The sequence below is a fragment of the Chrysemys picta genome, chromosome 1 (genome assembly GCF_011386835.1).
Source record: "Chrysemys picta bellii isolate R12L10 chromosome 1, ASM1138683v2, whole genome shotgun sequence".
NCBI lineage: Eukaryota > Metazoa > Chordata > Testudines > Emydidae > Chrysemys > Chrysemys picta.
This window is the reverse complement of record NC_088791.1, coordinates 258,016,944-258,042,603: the sequence shown is the minus strand read 5'-3', so window position 1 is coordinate 258,042,603 and position 25,660 is coordinate 258,016,944. Positions and strand designations below refer to the sequence as shown.

At 45.8% G+C, this 25,660-nt stretch overlaps 1 protein-coding gene across 1 annotated transcript; it reads right to left on the bottom strand.

Annotated features, from left to right (window-relative positions):
• Positions 1-7,160: 7,160 nt before the first annotated feature.
• LOC101951108 (2-oxoglutarate receptor 1-like) lies at positions 7,161-8,141 on the bottom strand. The gene has a single exon (XM_005287043.3). It carries the CDS (start codon positions 8,139-8,141, stop codon positions 7,161-7,163), a length of 981 nt encoding a protein of 326 aa, XP_005287100.3.
• Between the last annotated feature and the right edge of the window lie 17,519 nt (positions 8,142-25,660).

The following is a 25,660-nucleotide window of genomic DNA, read 5'->3' as shown; positions in this document are numbered from 1 at the left end:
GTGAGTAACCGCCACCCTGCCCGCAGCCAGCCCCTGTCTCCAGCCCCTGCCGCACCCCTTGCCCACAGCCAGCCAGCCCCACTCACCCCCTGCCCTGCCTCCAGCCAGCCTCACACCTCCTGCCCACATCCAGCCCCTGTCTCCAGCCCCTGCCGCACACCCTGCCCTGCCTCCAGACAGCCCCGCACCCCCCTGCCTCCAGACAGCTCTGCACCCCCGGCCCTGGCTCCAACCAGCCCCTGCCACACACCCTGCCGTGCCCGCACCAGCCCCGCACCCCCTGCCGTGCCCGGACCAGCCCCGCACCCCCTGCCCTGCCCGCACCAGCCTCACACCCCCTGCCCTGCCTGCAGCCAGACCCTGTCTCTAGTCCCTGCTGCACCCCCTGCCCTGTCTCCAGACAGCCCTGCACCCCCCTGCCTCCAGACAGCTCTGCACCCCCGTCCCTGCCTCCAACCAGCCCCTGCCACACTCCCTGCCTTGCCTGCAGCCAGGCCTGCACCCCCTGCACTGTCTGCAGCCAGCCCCTACCTCCAGTCAGCCCCTGCCCAGCCTCCAGCCAGCCCCACACACCCCCATCTCCAGTCAATCCCACACACCCCTGCCGCCAGCCAATCCCGCACCCCATCTCCAGCCAGCTCCGCACCCCCTGCCTCCAGCTAGCCCTGTCCCTGTCTGCAGCCGGCCCCATGTCCACTGGTGCCCTGCAGTTCCCAGGGCAATAACCCTGCACACCTGCTTCAATGAGTGGGGCAGGGAGCAGCTGGGACCCACGCATATGAAACAGCTCATTTCTAGGGTTACCATATTCAAACATTTAAAAAAGAGGACACTCCACGGGGCCCTGCCCCCCCCCCGGCCCCGCCCCAACTCCACCCCTTCCCCGGCCCCACCCCCATTCCAACCCCTTCCCCAAAGTCTCTGCCCCCTCCTCTGAGCACCCCACATTCCCCCTCCTCCCTCCCGCTTTGATCTTGGTTGGGGGTTGCTAAGTGCTTCCCTGCTCTCCACTCACCCTGCAGCCCCTGAACCTCCCTCCCGCTCCTGCAGCCTCTGCGCCCCCCCGCCTGCCCTGCCCCTGCAGCCTCTATGCCCCTGCCTCCCCTGCTCCTCCTCACCCTGCAGCCTCTGCAACCCCCACCCCCGCCTGCCCTGCTCCCCCGCTCACCCGGCAGCCTCTGCCTGGCGGGGGCTTCGGATGCTCAGCGGCGACCGGGGCAGCGCGGGTCCCTGCAACCCCAGCACACGCCACACTCCTGCCCCGCGCCGCAGCCTTCTTCCTGCCGCGCGGGGTGACGGGGCCGCAGGAAGGGTCCCCCAGTGGCCGGGGGGGTCCCCGCCCGCGAGGGAAGCCCGAGCCGCTGGCTGGGCCCGGCCTCCCCGTGGTCCTGCGGGCTTGGCTGGGGAACGCGGTCCGCCCGGCCTCCGGGGGCGGCAGCAGCCCCTCCGCCGCCTTCTGTGGCTGCGCCCCCCTCCTTCCCCTGCCCGAGCTCGCTACAATGTAGCCGGGCGGCTGGGCTGCGCTGCGGACCCGGCGGGTCCTGCTAGGGCCGGGCGGACCCTGACTTATGCTGCCTCCCTATTTCCCCGGACATGTCCGGTTTTTTGGCAATTCCCCCCGGATGGGGATTTGAGCACCAAAAAGCCGGACATGTCCGGGGAAATCCGGACGTATGGTAACCCTACTCATTTCTAGTTTATAAAAGAACTTTAGGTAGGGTTACCATACGTCCATATTTTCCTGGACATGTCAGGCTTTTTGGTTCTTAAATCGCTGTCCTGGGCATATGGTAACCCTATTTAAATATCTAAAAACGTCCGGGAGGGCAGCTGCAACAGCGAAGGATACCCTCCCCCCCCCCCCCCCCCCCGTTGAGTGTCCTCTTTTTGAATGTTCAAATATGGTAATCCTATCTAACAGCCAGATTATCCTTGGCTTTTGTGCAGATGGGTAGATGCAGGTGGGCATAAGGAGTCTTCCTGCCCTATTGTGTGCAACCGGCAACGATGGGGTCATTCATAGCCTGCATCCCACTCCTGTGCAAAAGGATCTTGGCTGGGATTTAACCACAGGATTTGCTACACAGAACAGTGCCTAAATGGTGTAATCTAGCCCTAGGTAACGTGTGCAAAATGATTGTGAGATGTACTAGTTAAGCAGGTTTATTAGTTTGGTTTTTGTTTTTTCCTGTTGGGGATTCTCTGCTCTGAAGAGTCTTGATTTTTCACCACATGAAGGAGTGCAACATGGCAAGGAAAAGTCTAACAAAGACAAATGTCTCTTTTTGGGCCCTGCTGGCAATGTCAACTCCGTGGTTTTTGCTGCTCTAAGGTAACTGAAAAATGGCTAAAGCCACCAGAGCGTAGTGTTGGGGCCAACGCCTCTTGAGATAGAGATTGGCACAGTGCACTTTATAGCAGCACCTGGGTATCTGTGGAGCAATAGTTGTGCAGTCTGTGCACGCTTACTAGAATTATTTGGAACACCAGAAAATCCCATCTTACAGGCATTGTGGTGCTGTTTGCCTGCTATGTGGTATCCATGGTCTTGTTTACCCCGGCACTTCTTGGTAAATCCTCTACCTCTGTACTTGTTCAGCTCCACAGAAACAGTGGGATCTCTGTGTAAACCAGCAACTAGCTGCCATTTGATCTATGTGACCACTTCCGTTGTTCCTGGCACTTGTGAAGCTGCAGCTGTGGGAAACTTCCCAATTCACAATGGATATGCTGTCAAGTGGAGTGTACTTAATGTATATATTGGGGAGATATTGCTCTCCCCTGGTTTTCTATTAGCCACATGCAAGTCACTATGCATAAACAGTGGGAACTAGGATTGGTTCCCTCAGTGAAAATGGGTACGTGTGATCGTGTGAATAGAGTGTTAGAATACAGCATGATTGTTCATTACAGCTGGGTTGATGGTTTTTAAGTAGAAATCAGAAATCCCCCCCAAATGAACCACATTCAATTCAACCAAATCAAATGAACTTTTTTGTTGTTGTTTGGTTTGGCAGATAGCCCTGCAATATTGTGCTGCAGGCATAGAAGGGTTCCTTGGCTGCAGCTCTGGAAAGCTTTAGATAACAGGGTCATCAAACCTGGTGACTAACACCTGAACTTCCAAGGATGTCCCCACTCCTGTTGCCTGTACACTCTTGTAAGTGAAGTCATGTTTGCCACTGTTCCTCGGGTTATGTTTATGTAAATCTGTCACCAGTCCATGGGGTTTATGCCTGATGAGGTGGTTTTGCACTGTGGAAATCTGTTCTTAACATTCTGTACTGCAAATGGATTTGTGTGGGATGTTCTAGTTATTTGAATCTTATTTGTGCATTTAATTTTTGTATTGACATTAACCTCTTGTAAATACTGTGTTTCAATAATCCCAATTGTATTTATTTGAGGCTCAGGTTCACTTCTACAGGACAGAGATCATTTATAAATCTGTGGTGGTTTCCCTGTGCTATGCCTATCCTGTGTGGTTAAATTTTGAACCAAACATAAAAACCTGAGTAGGTTTTCTGGACCGCTGACGTGTCCCCATTCAGGTGGCTCCCTTCCTGATTCTGGAGGCCATGACACATACCCCAAACACAAATACTTCCTTCTTTCTCTTTGTTGGTTGTGCAGGGGTAGGGCCCTATGCAACCCCAAAGATGTCTCAAACCTCAGGCTGCCAAAGAGTATGAGCAACAAGAAAAGAAAAGCTACATTACCCCAGTGCTTCCTTTTTTAAAAAAAAATCACGTATAGAGGGTAAAAGTCTTAAACCCCACATAAATCCTGCATAATCTGCACTCTCAACCCTGAGACAGGCTTTGCTGCCCACCCTCCTGCACTCTCCCAAAGAAGCTGTTTCCAGACATTGGATATCACAGTGATCCAGACTTACAAGAATATCCCAGTAACATACATTGAATGATTGTAGTGTGGTACATATTAACAGTTTAAGTGCTAAATAACTAAGGATGAAAATGATAGTGGCATGATGTGACAGGTTCCCTGAGGTGCAGTCTGGAACCGGGGTACCACTGAGCCCTCTGTTTTACCAACCCGGGCTCCCTCGCACGCTGTGATGTTGTGACAAGCTGCAAATCTCTCCAGGTACTGCACTTAACACAGACATCCACAGGCGGGACACACCCAGCTGCGTTACATGAATGCTTTCGCCAGCCACTCATAAACCAACAGAGAGGCTTCAGCCAATTCCCCATAGCTCCCCAGCCTAGGACTCAAGAGCTATACTATCTTGCAATGGCCAGAAGCCTGACCAGTATAAGTTTATTTCCCAATCCACCACTTCTACAAAGGAAAGTGGACTTGCACCAGCTTTTGTACACTGAGCAGATTCCCCAAGCACTTCAAGCAAAACACGCTGTTTTAGGTAAAAGATAAAACAGATTTATTAACTACAGGAAGACAGATTTTAAGTGATTATAAGTAGTAAGTGTACAGATCAAAGTTGGTCACCTAAGAAATAAAAAGTAAAATTGCAATCTGAGTTCTACAAACTAGACAGGATTTGAATCAAGCAGTGTCTCACCCTGATAGACAATACAAGCAGATCGCACATCTTCCATACACAGGCTGTGAATCCCTTTCACCCCGGGACCATCTCCTCAGTTCAGTCTTTGTTCTCCAGACGTATTTCCAGGTGTTGAGTTGTGAGGATAAATGATGTTACTTCCTCTCCTTTATAAATTCTTCCAGCTCCCTCTGAGAAGTCTTCATTGTACATAGATCCTGTAATAGTCATTGGTAGTATGGATTCCACTTAATGGGCCATCAACACTGTCTGGCTTCTTCATTGTTATACCTGAAGGGCTGGTTGTGGATGTTTCCAACTTCACAACATATTTCAGTAGCATACATATAGCAAAACTTCATAACTTTACATACAATGATAGCACATGCAATCTAACAGGATATTAATGTTCAATAGATCAAGGCTTTTAAAATGATATCTCACAAGGCATGCTTCATACAAAACATATCATAATTATATTGACAGTGGTGAATATGGGGGTGCCAGGGTATTGCTTTGGGGTACAGACTGTCAGGCATGAGTTTGTCTTTTGTTCCTTAAACGGGGGGCATGTATCAGCATTCATGTCGCACTCCCTGTCAGTACCCAGCCTGGGCCAGGGAAGCTAATGATCCAACCAATTGACCAAATTCGGTGATGAATCCTGGTCACATGCCACCTGAGGCATGTTGTGCATATGCTAAGAAGATTCCTTAAACATATTAGTTTGGTGTTGGTGGAAGGTATCTGGACCTTTTACTGAGTATCAGTGCTGACATACTTGTGTAGACTTTTAAAAATTATAATTAAAAAGGAAATTCTACCCCTACTGATGTAGAATCAACCTTTTGGAGATATTAATGTGAATAATCTTTTCTCCCGCATCTTTGGTGATTTAAATCTTACAATACCAGAATTGTGTTGTATTTTTTTCACACAACGCACAGTCAACCTGTGGCACTCCTTGCCAGAGGATGTTGTGAAGGCCAAAACTGTAACAGAGTTCAAAAAAGAACTAGATAAGTTCATGGAGGATAGGTCCATCAGTGGCTATTACCCAGGATGGAAGGGATAGTGTCCCTAGCCATTGTTTGCCAAAAGTTGGGAATGGGCAACGGGATGAATCACTTGATGATTACCTGTTCTGTTCATTCCCTCTGGGGCACCTGGCATTGGCCACTGTTGGAAGACAGGCTACTGGGCAAGATGGACCTTTAGTCTGACCAAGTATGGCTGTTCCTATGTTCTTATTTTCTTATGTAACTGGAATTAATTACAGTATCAACTGGTATCAGTGTCTTGGTATCAAAATCTTTATAGTCTCTAAATCTTTCCCCACCTCTGACTGAAGAAGAATTACAGCAAGGGTGGAAGAAGAATTAAATGGATGCTGATAGCTTCACAACAGCACAATTACTTTCTTTGATTGGGTACTTCCAAACATTTTTCCTCATAGTCCAGCCCCTACCCTTCCCTGGAAGATCTTAGCTCTACCCATTCCCAAATCTCACTCTTCATTCCTACACCCGTGACAGATTCTCTCCCCCTTCCCCCACTCTTACACTCTTGAGTAGCCTCCCAGTCATCTGTTTGCTTGCTGCACCCTGATAACTCTTGAAGTTGCTGGACTGCTAGATGTACCGGTGGAGAGGCAGAAGCCCAGGGGAGTAGCAGGAGCAGCAACCTATTTTGTCAATCTCTAGTAGAGGTGGTAAGTGGGCAGAAACACTGGGAATTGTGTGGGGAAAGGGCCAGAGGCACAGAGGTTGAGTGCTGGTAAAGAGAGAATCACTAGGTTCTTGAGGCCAGCATTGGTTATGATGGACATTTTATTGCTAGTGACAAAGAGGGTAGGGCAGGAAACGTGGGTTACAAAGTTACATTAGGGGCACCCACTTTACTGTTGTGCTTGTGGGCTCATCTCCATATTATTGGTGGTGTTATTAATTTATTTCTATTGTGGTAGGGACCCCCTTCACTACTGTTACACGTCTTGACCAGGTCCTCTAGCATCAGACCAAATTCACATAATAACAAATCTTGATATTGCTTTTCAGATCTGTCTTAGTATCCATGATCATAGGGCTAGTTCCTCTGCTTGTGTAAATCAGCATAGCCTTCCTGAAATATATGAATAAATAAACCTCAATTTATGCCAGCTGAGGATCTAGTCCAATAGTGTATCTACCCAATATCTACCTCTGAACTAAAATGAATACAGAAACACCTTAGGTGGAATGAAAATTCATCATTTGAGAGAGTGTGGCTTCTTATTACTGATCCATGAATATTCAAGTGGTGATTGTGGACATTGGACTCATATCTTCCATGAATATGCAACTCCTTTTGACAGAACTGCCACGGGAGTTATGTTACTGAACATATTACAAGATGAGCATGAAAAATGTAGAGTAACAAGTACAAATGTGCTTCCGGGAAGGTACATGGCAAATGTGTTCAAAACTTTGTCAGAATGATGAGTTCATAACTTCAATAGACTGGGCCAAATTTGCTGCTGGCATAAGTGTGGGTGTAACTTCCCTGACATCAGAGAAGCTACGCTCATTTATATCAATGGTGAATTTAGCCTATTACTCCAAGTCTTACTAACAGCATCATTGTTGCTCCCTTTCTATTTCGTGGTCTTGTTTGTCTTCAATTTCAAAAGCGAGAGGATGGCCTGCTGGAAGTTGTCTCCCATCACAACATAGAGTAATAAGTTACCAAGTGTATTTAGTGCTGCTAAGGGCATAGATACAATAAATAAAGCATAGGTTTGGTTCTCAGTGACGCAGCTAACTGGATGAAGTTGTAGTTCTATCTGAGTCCCCCTCAAGACATGAAAGGGTAGGAAACAGAAATAAAATACCACCAAGAGAAGAATGGCAAGTTTGCGAGCCTTCTGCTTGTACAAAGTGTGATTATGAGGCCCTGTAGCCAATGTGTAAATAATCACAATGTAACACAGAGTCACAACTAGCAAAGGTAAGAAGAAGGCGAACGCAGTCAGAAGCCAGTTATACCACCTGCTAGTTTCCAGGTCTTCAGAAGTAGTAAGATCCAGGCAAATAGATCTGTTTTGATTCTCTTTGGAAGTGATCAGAAAGTTCAGAGGACTGGCAGCCACCAGGGAAATCACCCAAACTGCAGCACAAGCCACCACTGCCCAGCTCCTTTTCCGAACAAAAAAGCAGCTCGTTGGATAGATGACTACAATGTAGCGGAAAATGCTGAAGCAAGTGAGGAAAAAGATGCTGCTGTACAAGTTGATGTAGAAATTGAAGCGAATAAACTTGCACATGAAGGCTCCGAAGATCCAATTATCTCCATTAGCAGAGTAGTGTATCAAAAAAGGAAGAGTAGCTAAGTACAACAGGTCAGTGACAGCCAAGTTTAACATAATGATGGTGCTGCTTTTCCAGGGCCTCATCTTGAAAATATACGTGAAAATTACAATAATGTTCCCTGGGAAGCACACCAGAAATATTATGCTGTAAAGAACAGACAGATAGGATTTTATCTGTAAGAATTCTTCATCTGTGCAGTTTTTGAAGGTATCTGCATGGCTTGGCAAAGTGGTAAAATTGGCTAGGTCTTCGGATACCGTATTCATCTTTATCATCGTAAAGCTTTAGGAAAATCAAATGTTTAGTTTTTAATTGATCAGTCAGTACAAATGTGCTAGATAAATCTTTCTCCACTAGAGCTAGTAATACGGGTCATAGAGCAGCATACTGGGAGGTTGGCAAAAATGCTCAGCTCTGGCCTAACTCTGTTCCCATTGAAGTCAGTTACCAGTACCATTGACTTCAATGGGAGCACAGCTAGGCCAACTCTGAGTGCTTTGGAAAAATCCCACCTTTAGTTGCTACATAATCTTAAAGCCACTTGAGTTTTGGTTTATATTTTGCAAAACTTTGTCAATTAGGTTTTGGGCTTCTAGGCTCATTTGTCTGAACCCTCAATATTTGAGGAAGTATAATTACTGGTGTGTGTGTGTGTGTGTGTGTGTGTGTGTGTGTGTGTGTGTGTGTGTGTGTGTGTGTGGGCTTATTTGTATTTCAAAAGGAGATGTTTTTTTGTTTTGGGTTGGTTCAGATACAGGTTTCAGGACCTGATTCTCCTCTCTCTTGTAATGGTGTAAATCAGAATTAACTCCACTGAAGTCAGTGGAGTATCACTGGTGTAAAACTACTGTAAGAGAATGAAGAATCAGGCCTCCAACGTTCACAGCAAGTGGCAGGTATCAGGCAAATGTGTTAATCTTGACTCATCTGTAATACAAACTGGGAGTAAATGGGCCTGATTCTGAAACTGCCTTATACATTCTATAGTCATTTCCAGCTCTCCAAAGTGAATCCAAAACATAACCATTCTTGGTAGTGCTTTACCCCTACATTCAATTCACTTGGCAGAGTAGTAGCACAATCCTCAACTAGTGCAAATCACCATCACTCCACTATTGGTTGTTGTTTTCTTTTTCAAATATATACCACCCAAGGATCTAGCCCTAAATGACTACACAAGGTGCAAAGCAGTGTAGAATCGGATACAATGACTTTTGTTTCTATAATGTACATTGGTTTAGAATAAACTCAGCATGGTATGGAACATCTGGGATAAGATCACTGCAAAATAACAGCAGCCATAGTTAAAACTGAGTTATTACATTTTATGAAATATTGTTTTATAATATACATTTTATTTGAAGTGACACTTAGCACACTACCAGTATGGCAATTCCTATGTCACTACATTATTTCAATGATCAGTGAAACATGATAACCTTTTCTTTCTTATCAGATCTGGAATATAATACCCAAAATATGACAAACTAAACGAAGAGTCACGAAATAACTTGGTCACCAAATAGACTTTGAATTAGGAAGTGGAACTGTCTCATAATATATTAGATAAGAAATTTTTAAATTAAACCTGAATGTTAGTTTCAGTACAGTAGTGTAAAGTTAAAGGTACATTAGGTAAATATTGTGCAGTTTTTTTTAAATCAAATTAAGATTTACAATAGAACCTCAGAGTTACAAACACCTCAGGAATGGAGGTTGTTTGTAACTCTGAAATGTTCGTAACTCTGAACAAAATATTATGGTTGTTTTTTCAAAAGTTTAAACTGAACATTGGCTTAATACATCTTTGAAACTTCCCTTTGCAGAATAAAAATGCTGCTTTTAATCATCTTAATTTAAATGAAACAAACACAGAAACAGTTTCCTTGCCTTGTCAAATCTTTTTTTAAACTTCCCCTTCATTTTTGTAGTAGTTTGTTTAACATAGTACTGTACTGTATTTGCTTTTTTTGTTTGTTTGTTTGTTTGTTTGTTTCTGCTGCTGCCTGATTGCATACTTCCAGTTATAAATGAGGTGTGTGGTTAACTAATCAGTTCGTAACTCTGGTGTTAGTAACGCTGAGGTTTTATTATAGTCACTTCCTGCTTCCAAATTACATTTTTCAGCTAAATAATATTTCTTGCAAAAATAAATGGTTGAATCCAAGGAGTTTACTTTGATGTGTATGGTAGATTGGTCAGTTCGTAATTCTGAGTTTCTACAATATATTCAAGACAAAGCTAGTGAAATGCTGCATCTTCTCCCTTCCATCCTATTTGATTTTACTACTACAACTTAATGCTGTGACTCTCAGTAGTATACTTCAGATTAAACTAAAAGAAAAACAAAAAACAAATTCTTGATCCATTCCAATCTTGCTACATCTATTCCCTTCTCACCATTCTCCCTCCCCTCCCCCAATCTTCTTTTCAACCTTGATTAGCTCTTTACCTCATGCACTACCCTGGAACATCTCAAAATTTGCAAGTGAATGAATATTGTTTATCTGGAAATAATTTGTAATCCTGCTTTTCCCATTCATTGTTTGGAGCACAAAGTACTATGAATTACATGTGGAGAGCTTTCCATACAGTAAAACAAGTTTTAATAAAATGCCCTTGAAAAGCAGCGATATGCAGTATCTATATGGATTTGCAATCAATTACGGTAACTCTACTTATCCAGACTAAGGTTTCACATACCGGTAAATTTAGAAGACTGGTGGAAGAGCTCTGTTATTGGCTCTTGTATCAGCTTTTAGTCCTGCCCTATAGTAAGAATTCTCCTGCCACCTTATCTATTGCACCTTCCAGGAGCAGGAACAGTCACAGATGCCTCTTTGCAGGCAGCAATCTGTACATTGCAGTTAGAGGTTCCCTACTTATATAACTACAGTTCAAATCTCAGATCATATGTTAATATGTCTCTGTATAAGAAAATTAGGCTTTGCTTCATTTCCCCTAGTTCGATCCTGACTGCCAAGCCATGTGAGTCTTGTTGCCATATCTAGGATTGGCTGAAAATTCATGGGGCAAATATATTTCAGGCACCTTTGGGCATTATATGGAAATGGCTTTCAGAACTGTGGCATATGTAAAACTTATTTTTTGTAAATAAAATATATATGATTAGCATTCACTTGAAGCTGTAAAATAGTTTCCATTTTGAATCCTTGTTTTCTGGTCCTGTAACTTTCTGAAACACTTTTCCTGTGGGCTGCCATTTCCCTGCATGATCTCAACCTAATGAGAATTCTTGAGTAAAATCTTTTTACTGTTTTTTTTGATTGGTGAGCAAGGTGAAGAAAAAAAAAAGCGAGAGAGAGAGTCTGTTTAAAAAAATTAAAAAACCAAGGTCTGCACAATGCCTAAGTCTTGCATCTGAAGAAGTGAGGTTCTTACCCACGAAAGCTTATGCTCCCAATACTTCTGTTAGTCTCAAAGGTGCCACAGGACCCTCTGTTGCTTTTTAAGTTTTGAAACTTGCAGACTGCGGCCTTGATCCAGCAAGCTAATCCATGCATGGTCTGGGGTCTGCATGGCTTCACTGACTGATCCCTACTGATGAGCCATGTAGGTGTCATTATGATACCTCATGATGGAATTACTGTTTTTTCAATTTGCTTTTTAAAACCTAGGATGTTGTACCTAAAAAAGTAAAAGAAAGATAAAGAAGCAAAATTAAGCCTGAGTGACCTTAACTCTGACCATTTGTGCATGTGCATTATGATACAGTCTTTAATTACATGCTCACATGCTATTTTTTTTCCACATAATCACTGCCTCATTCAGTTAATAGAATAGACAGTGTTGACTTAATGAGCAGCTGTTCAATATTTTGTTTTTTCCTCATTGTTTAATATGTGGCTAAGGCCTTGTTTATTACACACCATTCAAACGATGTTCTGAAATTAGTGTTGTTAATTTTTTCATGGGCTTTTCTATGGTGATCATCACTCTAGTATCTGAGCACCTCACAAACGTTAATGAATTTATTTTCACAACAGCCCTGTCAGGTTAGGGGGTGGTATTATCTCCATTTTACAGATAGAAAACTATGACATAGAGATTAACATCAAAAGCATCCCCTAATTTTGTGTGCCCAATTTGGGATGCCTAGGGCCTGATTATTTTCAGACTATTTATTATGGCATTGTAAATGTTCAAAGCATGTTAATATATATGTTGATTTCAATTGCAATGTGAGTGCTCAGCACTTCTGCAAATCTGGTCCAGGGTCTCAAGCTAGGCCCCTGCCCCCCTTCCCCTCAGGGGGTTGTGGTGGTTACTCAGCTGAACAGGAGCTCCGAGTGTGATGCTGTAGCCAAAAGATCTTGTGTTCCTGGGATGCATAAACAGGGGAATCTTGAGTAGGAGTAGAGAGGTTATTTTACCTCTGTATTTGGCACTGATGAGACCTCTGCTGGAATACTGTGTCCAGTTCTGATGTCCACAATTCAAAAAGGGTACATTGGAGAATTGGAGTAGAGCAGGGGTGAAAGTAGAAATAGGGACTTACCAGTACGGGGCTGGGTTGGGGCTGGCTCTAGCCCCCGGAAGGGGCGGGGCCTCGGGCGGAAGGGGCGGGAATGGGGGAGTCAGAGCCAGCCCCGGCCCGCCCTATACCGGTAAGTGCCCTCCCCTCCCCTGCCAGGGTAGCAGTGACAGCCGGGGGCTCCGGCAACAGTTTAAAGGGCCCAGGGCTTGGCCGCTGCTACTGCCCTGGGCCCTTTAAACCGCTGCCGGAGCCCCCGGCTGCCACTGCTACCCTAGGGCTCTGGTGGCTATTTAAAGGGCCCAGGACTCCCGTTCTTCTACCGCCCCAGCCCTTTAAATAGCCCCTGGAGCCCTGGGGTAGCGGCAGCGGAGTTCCGGCAGCTATTTAAAGGGCCCAGGGCAGTACAGGCAGTGGGAGCCCCGGCCCTTTAAATAACCCCTGGAGCCTGCTGCCACTATCCCAGGGCTCCTGCTGGGAGCCCCAAGCCCTTTAAATTGCCACCTGGGGAAGCCGGGCTGCCCCGGTACGGTGCATTGGCTCTTGCCGATACGCTGTACCGGTGCGTACCGGCTTACTTTCACCTCTGGAGTAGAGCCACAAGAATGATTAGAAAACAGTCCTTATAGTGATAGATTCAAGGAGCTCAGTCTGTTTAGCTTAACAAAAAGGTTAAGGGGTGTAACGATGCTGGTTCTGGTGGGACCCAACTGAGAGTGCCAATTCAGGACAAATTGCTTAAAGCAGGGCAGTTACAGCCCAAGGCTGGTGTTTTTCCACCTCTAAGGCGAACCAAACCAGCCAGACAGAGAGGACTTTGGTCTCACCCCACTGGCTAACCACAAGTCACACAAGCAATTCCCTTAGACACTCCAGTTTCCCAGTATCACCACCAATGCCACTCGTTATGGGGACAAATGGATATGAAAACCAATACCCCAGTAAAAGAAAAAAGGTTCTCTCGATGCCAAAGGACCAAGCCCCAGACCCAGGTCAATATACAAATCAGATCTTACCCACAAATCACACTGTTGCCAATCCTTTAGAATCTAAAATCCAAAGGTTTATTCATAAAAGGAAAAAGATAGAAATGAGAGCTAGAATTGGTTAAATGGAATCAATTACATACAGTAATGGCAAAGTCTTGGTTCAGGCTTGTAGCAGTGATAGAATAAACTGCAGGTTCAAATCAAGTCTCTAGAGTATATCCATAGCTGGGATGGGCACTCAGTCCTTTGTTCAGAGCTTCAGTTTGTAGCAAAGTCCATACAGAGGTAAGAAACAGGATTGAAGATAAGATGGAGATGAGGGATCAGCCTTTTATAATCTTTTCCAGGCATAAGAACACCTCTTTGTCCTTACTGTGGAAAATTACAGCAAAATGGAGTCTGCAGTCACATGGGCAAGACCCTGCATACTTTGCTGAGTTACAAGGCATATCTGCCTCCTCTCAGTGGGTCAATTGTATAGCTGATGGTCCTTAATGGGCCATCAAGCAGGCTAGGCAGAGCTGACACCAACTTGTCTGGGATGACACCAAGAAGCATAGCATAAGTTTGAAATACAGACAGTATAGAGCCAATACTTATAACTTTAATTACAAAAATGATATATGCATACAGATAGCGTAATCATAACCAGCAAACCATAACCTTGTCTTAGACACCCTATTTGACCCCCTTTATACGAGATTTGGTGCCACTACAGGACTTTAGTTGCAACCATGTTCTATATGGTCCCAGTTTAAGTCAATAACGTGACAAGGGGTGACTTGATTACAGTCTATAAATACCTACCTGGGGAACAAATATTTGATAATGGACTCTTCAGTCTATCCGAGAAAAGTATAATATGGTCCAATAGCTGGAAGTTAAAGTTAGATACATTGAGACTGGAAATAAGGCATAATTTTTTAACCATGAGAACAATTTACCAAGAGTCATGGTGGATTCTCCATCACTGGATGTTTTTCTAAAAGATCTGTTCTAGGAATTATTTTGGGGAAGTTATATGGCCTGTGTTATACAAGAGGTCAGACTAGAGGATCACAAGTGGCCTTTCTGGCCTTGGAACCTAATGTATATAATGAAAATGAGGAACACACAAATAGTGGCTATCTGTGAAAAGCTTGGTTTAAGTGACTTACCCAGGATCACACAGGAACTCTGTAGAAGAGGCAGAGACAGGGCAGCATTCAACTACCTTAGCCATGAGCCCATCTTTTCTCTTTCTGCAGTCTGCTGTCTCATTCACTTTACAAATTCCAACTTCTGCAACAAATGGAGTAGGCATCCTATAGATAGCAGCCTCTTTCATAACAACCCTGATTTCTCCCCAGAACATGGCCGTCCTGTGCAGTGAATATAGTTAAACTCTTGTTTTTATAATCTGTGTTTGTAGGGTTTTATGTTAGACGTGTCATTTTCCCTGACCTTGTGATTACCGTTCCTAACTCTAAGGGGCAATTATTAACAACAGAGGGAAGCTAATGTGCAGTTGTGTGTGGTCTATGTATGCAACTCATGCATTGTGTGCTCCAGAATTAATTTCTACAAGAATATAAAAGCCCTGAATATGACTTTCTGACTGGCTGTGCCTTAGGGTTGCCAGCCATCTGGTTTTCGACCGGAACATCCGGTCAAAAAGGGACCTTGGCAGCTCCGGTCAGCACTGCTGACCAGGCCGTTAAAAGTCCGGTTGGCGGTGGGGGGGATGAGGAGGGGGTCTGCAGCAGCTCTCTCTGTGGAGCCCCAGAGGGCAGGGGATGGATCCCATTGGAGGGGCTGGGAAAGGCATTTGGCTGCAGGCTGGGGCCAGCAGGGTTAACCCCAGGCAGCAGCCACTGCGGTGGCCAGGGACTCATTGCGGAATGGGCATTGTGACCTTTAGGAAGTGCCTTCGGGCTCCCTCCCTGCCCGGCCCGCTGCTCCCTGGCTGGTGGGTGCAGAAGGAGGAGCCGGCCTGGCTCCCTATGGGCTGTATGCAGCCGACGGTGGGGCCCAGGGCGAGCCACTGCCGCCTGCCCCGTAGTCAGCTCCCCCGGGGCTGCTGCGCCGGGCTCATCTTGGGACCATGCGACCAGCAGATAAGAGGCTGTGGGCTTGTCAGTCTCCTATGAATGGGCTGCACGGAAGCATGGGGCTAAAGTTGGGCTGCTCTCCCCAGGAACAGGTCTGAGCACAGTTGGGCAGCAGCTGGGCGTGGAGGCCCCAGCCAGTGGCCGGGCTGCGGGGAGGACAAAGGAGAGGGGCTGGGGGTCACTTCAAACGGCGGGGACCTGCAGCAGCTCTCTCCCTGGAGCTGCTGTGATTTGGGCTACTCTGGGGGCGCAGCGAGCAGTGTGCCTGCAGGACGATTCTGTCTGGCCCCCCAGACGTGCATGGAGGACATCATTTTGTAGAACAAAATGGTGTCCTCCTCATAGCGTGACCTTGCCTGCACTGTATTGTGAGTTGACACCTTGCATGCAAGTGTAGAATTACATGCTTACTAAAAATGTCACAACACACCACTGTTAATGTGACAGCCCTTGGAACTCCCTATTATAATATACAGAGATCGTGGACACAATGCTTGGCCCTGAGCACTGTAGCCAATAGAACAGGAGGTATTTGGTGGCAAGCTTATTCATTAAATAATCCCTCTAAAAGTAAAATCCGCATTCCCTTATTGTTGTAAACTCTTCTGTGCGCAGGGGCTGGCTGTGATGATTGAAATAGATGCTCAGATCTTTATTATTATTTATATCATAATAGCATGCACAGTATGTTAGGTGCTGTTCATATAGAAGGTTGGGAAAGATATATATATATATAGCCATGTTTTTATTGTGTTTTGCTTTGTTAAATATATGGCTGATTCCAAACTGCCCCTTTACTTAGCTAGATTTGTGTGATGTTAGTCCCTTGTAGACATGGTGGCAGAAGGGGTCTTAAGCAGTGATTTGATACTCTACTGTTGCATGACAGCTGGATTTGATTTTAATAATCCCTTTCATGTGTGAGGCATCCTCAAACAGGGCCGCCCAGTGGATTCAGGGGGCCTGGGGCAAAGTGGGGGAGCTTGTACTCACCGGGCGACGCTCTGAGTCTGCGGCAGCGGTGGTGGCAGCATTTTGGCGGCAGGGACCCTTTAGTCACGCCGCGTCTTTGACAGCATTGATGGACCTGGCGCTGAAATGCTGCCGAAGACCTGGAGCGACTGAAGGGCCCCCCGCCGCCGAAGACCCGGACCGCCGCTGAAGACCCGGACCGCCGCCGGGTGAGGAAAGGGATTCTTGGCCAGGGCTCGCGGGGCCCCTGCGAGGCCCAGGGCCTGGGGCAAATTGCCCCACTTCCCTGAGCTTCAGATTGACTTACACATGATAGTGATTCATATGGTACAGCAGTTGATGCAATAAAGCTTGCATGGATGGTTTTGTTCAATAAGTACCCAGGACAATAGACAATTTCAATAGGAAAGTGGTAGGTTCCACAGTGTTAAGTGCTTTTCATTATGTGTTTTACTTTGATTCAGCAAAAGTATAAGCTTTCTATGGGCTATTTCCCTTAACAGATGTACATTTGTTTGGCTGATCTTAGTGTGTCTGTGATGGAATACCTAATTACAGTTCTTATCAGACCACCTTCAAGAGATGCTCAGTTTTGTTGAGAGTGATATGTCTGCAGCACAGAGGGAAATCAGCTCTGGTTTTCCCTTTAGTTCTGCACACAGACAGGTTGGTCAGAGACGCATTTTGTTGTTGCTAAGTGCACAGTAATTCTAAATTAGTCACTATTCAGTGTTGCCATCCAGCTATATTATGTAATTGGAGTTGCTAATAAAAAGTTCTGCAGAGGGATATCATGTTTCTGGAAAATCAGAATTATAATCTGAGATATATGCAGGGTTGTAATGTCGGCTGAGTAGAAGTAGTTCAATATAACTGCAAAAATAGAAAGCATGGCCTGGAGGCAGTCTCTTTCAGTTAGTACTATCCCTTGGAGCAAACTAACACTTGGTGGCTGCAGGGGTCAGAAGTGAAAGTAAGCCGGTCTGGTACGGCGTATCGTAAGAACCAGTATGCTGTGCCAGAATGGGACCGGCTTCCCCAGTGGTGATTTAAAAGGCCCGGAGCTCTGGCCGCTTCAGGGAGCCCCAGGCCCTTTAAATCCCCGCCAGAGCTCTAGTAGCCGGGCTCCCACGGTGATTTAAAGGGCCCGGAGCGCCGTGGTGGCCAGAGCCCCGGGCCCTTTAATTCTCCCCTGAACCCCGGGGCTCCCAGCCGCCTCTGCAGCTGGTAGCTCTGGGGTGATTTAAAGGCCCTGGGGCTCCCAGCCACAGCCAGAGCCCCAGAGCCTTTAAATCTTGAAAGGCCCCGCCTCTTCCGGTCGAGGCCACGCCTCTTCCAGTTGAGGCCATGCCCCCGCTCAGGACTCCGGCGTACCGGTAAGTGCTTTAAGTTACTCTCATCCTTGGTAGGGGTATTAAAGCCACAATCCAGTGAAGCACTTAAGCATGTACTTAACTTTAAACAGATGAGTAGTGCCATTGCCCCCCGACTACTTATGTGCTTTAAGCATATCCTTTAAGCATATCCTTGCTAGAGAGAGAATTAGACCTTCCCCTCATTCTTCAGATATGTGCTTTTTTGATCAAAGTTTTAAAAATTCTTTTGAGTACAGGAATTGGTGAATAAAATTGCTGCAGGTACAACAGCTATAAAGTAGTTCAAATTTAAGCACCTGTGGCTGCTAAAATCCTCCCAACTGCCAATAAAAACCAAACCATCATCACTGGAGGCCTGGGCAGCATGATTGTGACCTTTTTGTTTATTGGCACACCTCTTGAGAAGCAGCTGTGATGTGTGAGTCTGAACAGTCAAATGGGAAGTGTTTATTGTGTTATTTTTTAATCTCAAAATTGAGGTAAATTCTCTAAATGTGTGGGGTTTTAGATGCATGGCTTCCATTAAAAGTGCTATAGAAGATATTACTAGATGGTACTCTTACACATTATCTCATAAATTTATTTTCTTAGTATGTGAGCAAGTTTTCATTCTTGGAAGAAATGTGTGATGGGTTCAGTCACAGATGCCCCCTTGGGACCATCACCCAATCTGCTGAAATTACCTCTGAGCCCGTTTTCCCTGCCAGCTTGGGACTCCAGAACCCCATCTTGTTGAGCCAGACACACTAGCCTGCTGCAACACAGACCCAAGGTCTGGTCCACACCCCCAAAGCTGCAGACTTAGGTAAACTGCTGAGCTGTTTTCAGTTATCTCCAGCACCCAGACTCCCAGTTCCCAATGGGATCCAAACCCCAAATAAATCCGTTTTACTCTCTATAAAGCTTATACAGGGTAAATTTGTAAATTGTCCGCCATCTATATCACTGGTGGAGACATATGCACAGCTGTTTGCTCCCCCAGGTATTAATCACTTACTCTGGGTTTATTAATAACCAAAAGTGATGTTATTAAGTATAAAAAGTAGGATCCAAGTGGTTTCAAGTACTAACAGACAGAACAAAGTAAGTCACCAAGCAAAATAAAGCAAAAACATGCAAGTCTAAGCCTAATACATTAAGAAACTGATTACAGGTAATATCTCACCCTCAGAGGTGTTCCAATAAGCTTCTTTCACAGACTAGACTCCTTCCTAGTCTGGGCCCAATCCTTTCCCCTGATACAGACTTTTAGATCCAACAGACATCTTAGGTGGTAAGCAGGGGTTTTCTCATGACTGTCCCCCTTTTGTCCTACTCCACCCCCTTTTATAGCTTTGGCACAAGGCAGGAATCTTTTGTCTCTCTGGGTCCCCACCCCTCCTTCTAAATGAAAAAGTACCATATATAAGTTGGATTTCATTATCAGGTGACATGGTCACATGTCACTGTAAAACCCCTAGTCTCCATTCCCCATGGGCTGGCCCACACCTACACAGGAAGGCTTTCAAGTAACTAAGGCCATTTACAACTGATTGTTTCTGGAGCACCCTTAATGGCCTTCACTTAATAGGTTTACATCAGTGATACAAGTTTATATCTTATTCTCCTAACTCCAGATATAGAAATAATACATGCAAACAAATAGGATGAACACACTTAGTAGATTACAAGCATTCTAATGACTCCATACAAGGGGTATTTAGCGTAAAGCATATTCCAGTTATGTCATGTTGATAAGCATACTTACATAAAGCATATGGAATGCAACGTCACAAAATGCTCTATTGTTTGTGTTATTGATGTTTTTTGTTTGGGGGATGCTGTGACAAGTAGCAAGAGAGTCTGCCCTTTGCCTTAGGGTTTGTCACTAGAAATATATCCAGACTCTGTGTGACTGAATCCTCTTCCAACAGGAAGCTGACTGCAAGGCTCTGGATATCTGCTGTTGCTTATCTGAGAGGTGAAAATAGCAATAGATACATAGCTAGGGCTTGATCAAAAGCTGAAGTTGAGACTATTTCCATTGATATCAGTGAATTTTGAATCAGTCTTTCAATCATTATGGGATAGATTGTGCCTTTAAGGCACAGTCTGTTGCAAGGGGCAGTGCAGAGCCAGACCATGCCAAAGGAAGCATCAGGAGGCGTTATGCCTCCAAGAGAATGTCTACACTGTGTTTTAAAACCCATGGTAGCAAGTCTCAGAGCCTGGGGAGACGGACTCGCAGTGCTCTCGCTATGGTTCTAAAAACAGCAATGTAGACATTTGGGCTCGAGCTCTGAAGCCAGGGAGTAGGAGGGATTCAGAGCCCAAGCTTCAGCCCGAGCTGCATCGTCTACACTGCTGTTTTTAGCGCGAGCCCTGCAAACCTCAGGGCATGTCTCGAGTACAGAGTTAAGTCGGCATAAGTCGATATCCAGCTGCCACAGTAATTAAGTCAGTCGGGTGTGTCCACACCATACTCATTGTGTCACTGGAGTGCATCCTCAGCAGCAGCACTTGCATCAATGCACAGAGCAGTGCACTGGGGGTAGCTATCCTCAGTGCAGCTAGCCTCAGGGGGCTTTGGGAAATGTTTGCAATGCCTCGTGGGACCAAAACATAGTTGCAGGGGGGAATGGGAACCTGGCTTCAACCTCTCATGAAGCAGTTTCCTCCCTTCCTCCCTACCCTGATTTCCATGACAAGCAGCTCATACTTTTTGGTGCCTTTTTTCAAAAGGCTGGCTTAGCCACACGTATGTCATAGCCTGAGAAGCATGGACCCTGCTCAGCTATGCACTCTTGTTGTGAGCATTACAAACACCTCGTCCCTTATCCTGCAGTATTTCCAAAGCTGAGACAGGAGCTGCCATACAGAACATTGTGATGTCCTTCAGCAGCACAGCTGAAAGCCATAGTACGAAATAATTCCCGTTTGCTGCTGGCAGTTATGCAGCAGCCGAACATGGTGGAGAGCCGTTTCTGATCCTGAGAAACAAGCACTGACTGGTGGGATTGCATCGTTATGCAGCTATGGGATGATGAGCAGTTGCTGCAGAACTTTCAAATGTGGAAGGTCACTTTCCAGGAACTGTGTGCAGAGCTTTCCCCAGCCCTGAAGCACAGAAACATTAAAGTGAGACCTGCTGTGACCATGGAGAAGCGAGTGGAGATCGCTGTGTGGAAGCTTGCAATGCCAGACTGCTACTGGTTAGTGGAGAATCAATCTGGAGTTGGTAAATCCGCCATGGGAATTGTTGTGATCCAAGTTTGCAGGGCCATTAATCTACTTCTGCTAAGAAGGATAGTGACGCTGGGCAATGTGCAGGACATAGTGGATGGTTTTGCCGTGATGCGGTTCCCTAACTTCAGTGGGGCAATAGATGGCATGCATATCCCTTGGCACCAGACCTCCTTGCCAAAGAGTACATAAACAGAAAGGGATACTTTTCAATGGTGTTGCAAGCACTGGTGGATCACAGGGGGCGTTTCACTGACATCAACGTGGGAAAGTCAAGAAAGGTACATGACACTCATCTTTAAGAACACAGGTCTGTTCAGAAAGCTGCAAGCAGGGACTTCCTTTCCGGATCGGAAAATAATCATTGATGATGTTGAAATTCCAATAGTGATCCTGACAGACCTAGCCCACCCTTTGCTCCCAGGGCTCATGAAGCCCTACACTAGCCACATGGAGAGCAGTAAGGAGCGATTCAACAATAGGATGAGTAAGTGCAGAATGGTGGTGGAATGTGTCTTTGGACATTTAAAGGGTCGCTGGCACAGTTTGCTTATTAGGTTAGACCTCAGTGAAAGCAATATCCCCATTGTTCTCTCTGCCTGCTGTGTGCTCCATAATATCTGTGATGCAAAAGGAGAGAAATTTCTGCAGGGATGAGGTGTGGAGGCGGATAGGCTGGCAGCTAATTTTGAGCATCCAGATACCAGGGCAATAAGAAGAGCCCAGCAGGAAGCACTCTGTTTCTGGGAGGCTTTGAAAACTTGTTTCAATAATGATCCACATTAATGTGTGCCACTTGTCTGCATTGTGCCTTCTCATACCATCCCCTCTATTGCATTGGTTTCCCTGTCTCTCCCCTTCCTCCTGCAACCTCCCATGCGTGGAATAAATAAAGAGTATTTCATTCTTGAAACGTTGACATTTATTGCATAAACATAAAGAAACTGAAAGACCAGGAAAAGAATTTAACCTTGGACAGATGATGTGATAAAGTTGGGAGGGAAGAAACCAAGTCAGCTTGTCTGTAAAAGCACAGTAGTCTTGCCCATCAAAGGTCTTTGAATGGCCACATTTTGTTCTTGGTACCCTCCTATGGTGTTGAGTGGAAAGGATACTGTACTCCTCTCCCTCCAAACCCTACCTCCTGGAATGTTGGGGAGAGGGGGGAGGGGAAATACAGCGATGTTTGCAGCCTGTTCTTCAGGAGCTCTGAGACTCGCTGCTGCAGGTTTTAAAATGCAGTGGTGACCTACCCAGAGAGATACAATGCATCCAATAGCTCCCTGTTTGCACCAGAGAGAAATTTTTATTCCTCCTTCCTTGTGGTTGGCCAGCTTCACTTGGTGATGGGTGGGGCAGAATCATTACTCCAGTTACTCCTCACTTGCTTTTCAGTGAGTTACTGCCCAGTGGAGCAACTCATTAGGAGTCCCTGATCACAGAGGCTGCTAGTTTGTGTAATCTTTATGTAGGACTTCTTACATCCTCCCCTTGTACTGCACTGCCATTTCAGAAAAGGGGCCAGGGTCTTGCACTACTTAAGTTCTAAGTATTGACATTCTCATTTAATGTAAGGGCTAACTATATACTCAGACTTTTCTCTGATGGGGTAGCTTAACTCATAGGAGTTGCAGGGGATGGGAAGTTGTTTTTAGCTGGCATGGACTCCATTTTTGTGTTTTTAAAATGTACATATTCCTGCAGCGAAGGATAGCCATAATTTGTTTTAATTTATGAAATAACACCACCCACATACAAATGTTTCCCTTAATTCTGTGTTAAACCACAGTACTTGGTGTAGAATTTGATTAATGAATTGCTCACATGTTTGGTATTCATAATAGATTCCTTAGGTTGAACCACATATATTTTCAGTCTTTATTGCCTCAAGCCTGAGATAACAATTCTTTGTTGGGGACTGTGATGTGGTGTTCACCCCACACGTCCTGAAATCGTTAAAGCAGATTGAGAAGGAGGCCACAGCTGAGGGGAATCAAGTGGCTAAGTGATCCCCTGACAGCGTGAGGGAGCCCAGCTGAGGAGGAATAGGTTGGGCTGGGTCTATAAAGCCAGGAAATTGGAAGCAGAGGGGGCTTTTGGGACAGTCTGCAGTCACTTGCTGGGAGAAGGAAGGAGTGGTTGGAGACTGCAGAGACATGTGGTCTGCAGCCCCCCCAGGGGAGGAGAGAGTGGAGAAGCTGGCAAATGTGGATGGAGGGGAGCACCAGATGGTAAGGAAAGGGCTGAGGGAAAGGCAATAAAAGTCCAGGAGGGAACAGACCTTCTCTGCTGGTTAGAGGGTCCCTGAGCCAGAACCTGGAGTAGAGGGTGGGCCCGGATTCCCCTGCCAGCCACTGAGGAAGTGGCACTATGTGGCAGTGAATAAACAGACTGCCTAGGGTTGCAGAAGAAACACTTTACATGTGTAGTGACTTGGCCAGAGGGCTGAGTCATGAAAAAGCAGCAGCAGCTCATGGAGAGAGAGGCAGAGAGGTGGTGTACAACCGTGGGAAGGGGTGTTGAACTCATGAAGCTAATCCCCAGAACTGCTAGGAAGCGGCACCATCCTGGCAGTGAGCAGAGCACCCTGTGACAAGAGCCAAATTCTGATGGTCATAATGGGAGCTCTTCCATAAAAGTATTTGCAATTTGTCTCTTTCACAAAACATTAGGTTGCCACTATGTAAAGTGGCCAATTATCATAAATCTTCGTGTGTTTTCACTTATTATTATCTGAGAGGAAAAAATAAAACAACTAAAGACTTCTGCAAAAGCAAACAGACACTCTTAAGCTGCCCCTTCCACCTCTCTCCCGCCCCCCTCCCAAGCAGGGCCACCTGGAACGCAGGGGGTTTAGGGGCTGCAGGGCCCTGGGCTAAGGGGGCCCCAGGGCCCTGGCCTGCAGCTCTAAAGCCCCTTTTGGAATGCGGCCCTGCAAGCACCGGCCGGAGGACTCAGGAGGAGCAGGGGCAGCCGCGCAGCCAGCGGCCGGAGAGAAGCGCCGCTTTCCCCTTCAAAGCGCCGCTTCTCTCCAGCCGGCTTTGAAAGGGAAAGCGACGCTTCTCTCCGGCCGCTGGCTGCGCGGCTGCCCCTGCTCCTCCTGCGTCCTCCGCACTGTGCGGAGCCACCTGCACACCCCCTGCACCAAATAGGAGCTGCCCCAGGTAAGTGCTCTGCACCTCCTGCCTGCCCCAGCCCTGAGGCTCCTTCCACACACACACCCCAAGAACCCTCCTGCACCCTAATTCCCTTGCAGAACCCGCACCCCACCCTGAGCGCCCTCCCAGACCCTGCAACCTCAGCCCTGAGCCCCAGGGGTAAGCCAAGGGCATCTCCCCGCCACAGTACTGTACAGTATATTATGCCTTTTGTCTGCCCCCAAAAATGTCCTTGGAATCTAACCCTCCGCATTTACATTAAATCTTATGGGAAAATTGGATTAGTTTAACATCGTTGCACTTAGTTGCATTTTTCACAAACATACTTATAACGTTAAGTGAGGAGTTACTGTAGTAATGTTTTGTCTGCCCTCTAGTGGAAATTGACATTATAGCACTTAATATAGTGCAATACCTGTTTCAGTAGGGCTGTTTCTCAAACTGGGTCATGAGAGATGGGAGTGTGAAAGGGAAAATTTCATATGCACAGCATACTGTAGTTGGCATGAAGGTAAGTGACTGCATTTTGACCAAAGATGGGAACAAGCTAGAAATTCAGATCGATATTCAGATCCAAAGTTTGGACGATATGTTCCTATCCAGGGTTCTAGTTCAGCCCAATATAGAGAGATGGACCAGAGCCAGATCTGCAGCGAAGTTTGGGGGCCAAATTCTTATCTAGTGTAAATCAGCATAGCTATCCTGAAGTTAATGGAGCTACACCAATATACACCAGCGAAGGATTTGGCCTCATCTGTGTACAGATGTGAGATGTTGTTGGTTTGAACCCATCTCCATACTACACAGACATGCATACTTGAGGAGTAGCCAGGGGATTTCTCTTGTTCACAGACACAGAATATGATGTAGGAATTGGATGGTGGCATGTATTGAGCTGGCATGGTTCTAGTTGAAATTTTATTAATACTTAACAACCAAAAAGGCTAAAGGTAAAATTCTCAAAAATGCCTTAGTGACTTTGGGTAATTTTTTTTTAAAGTGAAAATTCTCTAATACTAGACATAAAAGTTGTCAGTATTGCTATAGGAGCCTGTGTCTGCTGGAAGATTCCTCACCCATCCTCTTGTTATTGGAAGCATGTCTACTAGTTGAACCCCTTAACTGGGAGAACTGCGTTCTCATCGTGGCTTTGCCACCAGACTTCTTGTGTGACCTCAGGCAAGTCACTTAAATTCTCTATGCCTCAGTGTCCTTATCTGTAAAATACAGATAAATGTACGCAAGGATTGCAGACATGGAGTTACGCCTCAGAAAACTCCTTTGGGTAGGAACTGTGGCTTTTTTGTCAGAAAAATTCCTGCTGACAAACCTATAATAAAATGACCAGAATAGACATTTTTTAAAAAAAGTTTAAAACCTCAAATCACTCAGTAGAATTTGTTTGTCTTTCTTCCATCCACTACTCATTCTCTTTGTGGTATTAAACAATTGGGCAAAAGCTATGTATTCATTGAAGAGTTTC

Bases quoted from the DNA above. Each gene is read 5' to 3' on its own strand.
- LOC101951108 (XM_005287043.3), bottom strand. From the start codon at position 8,141: ATGAATACGGTATCCGAAGACCTAGCCAATTTTACCACTTTGCCAAGC.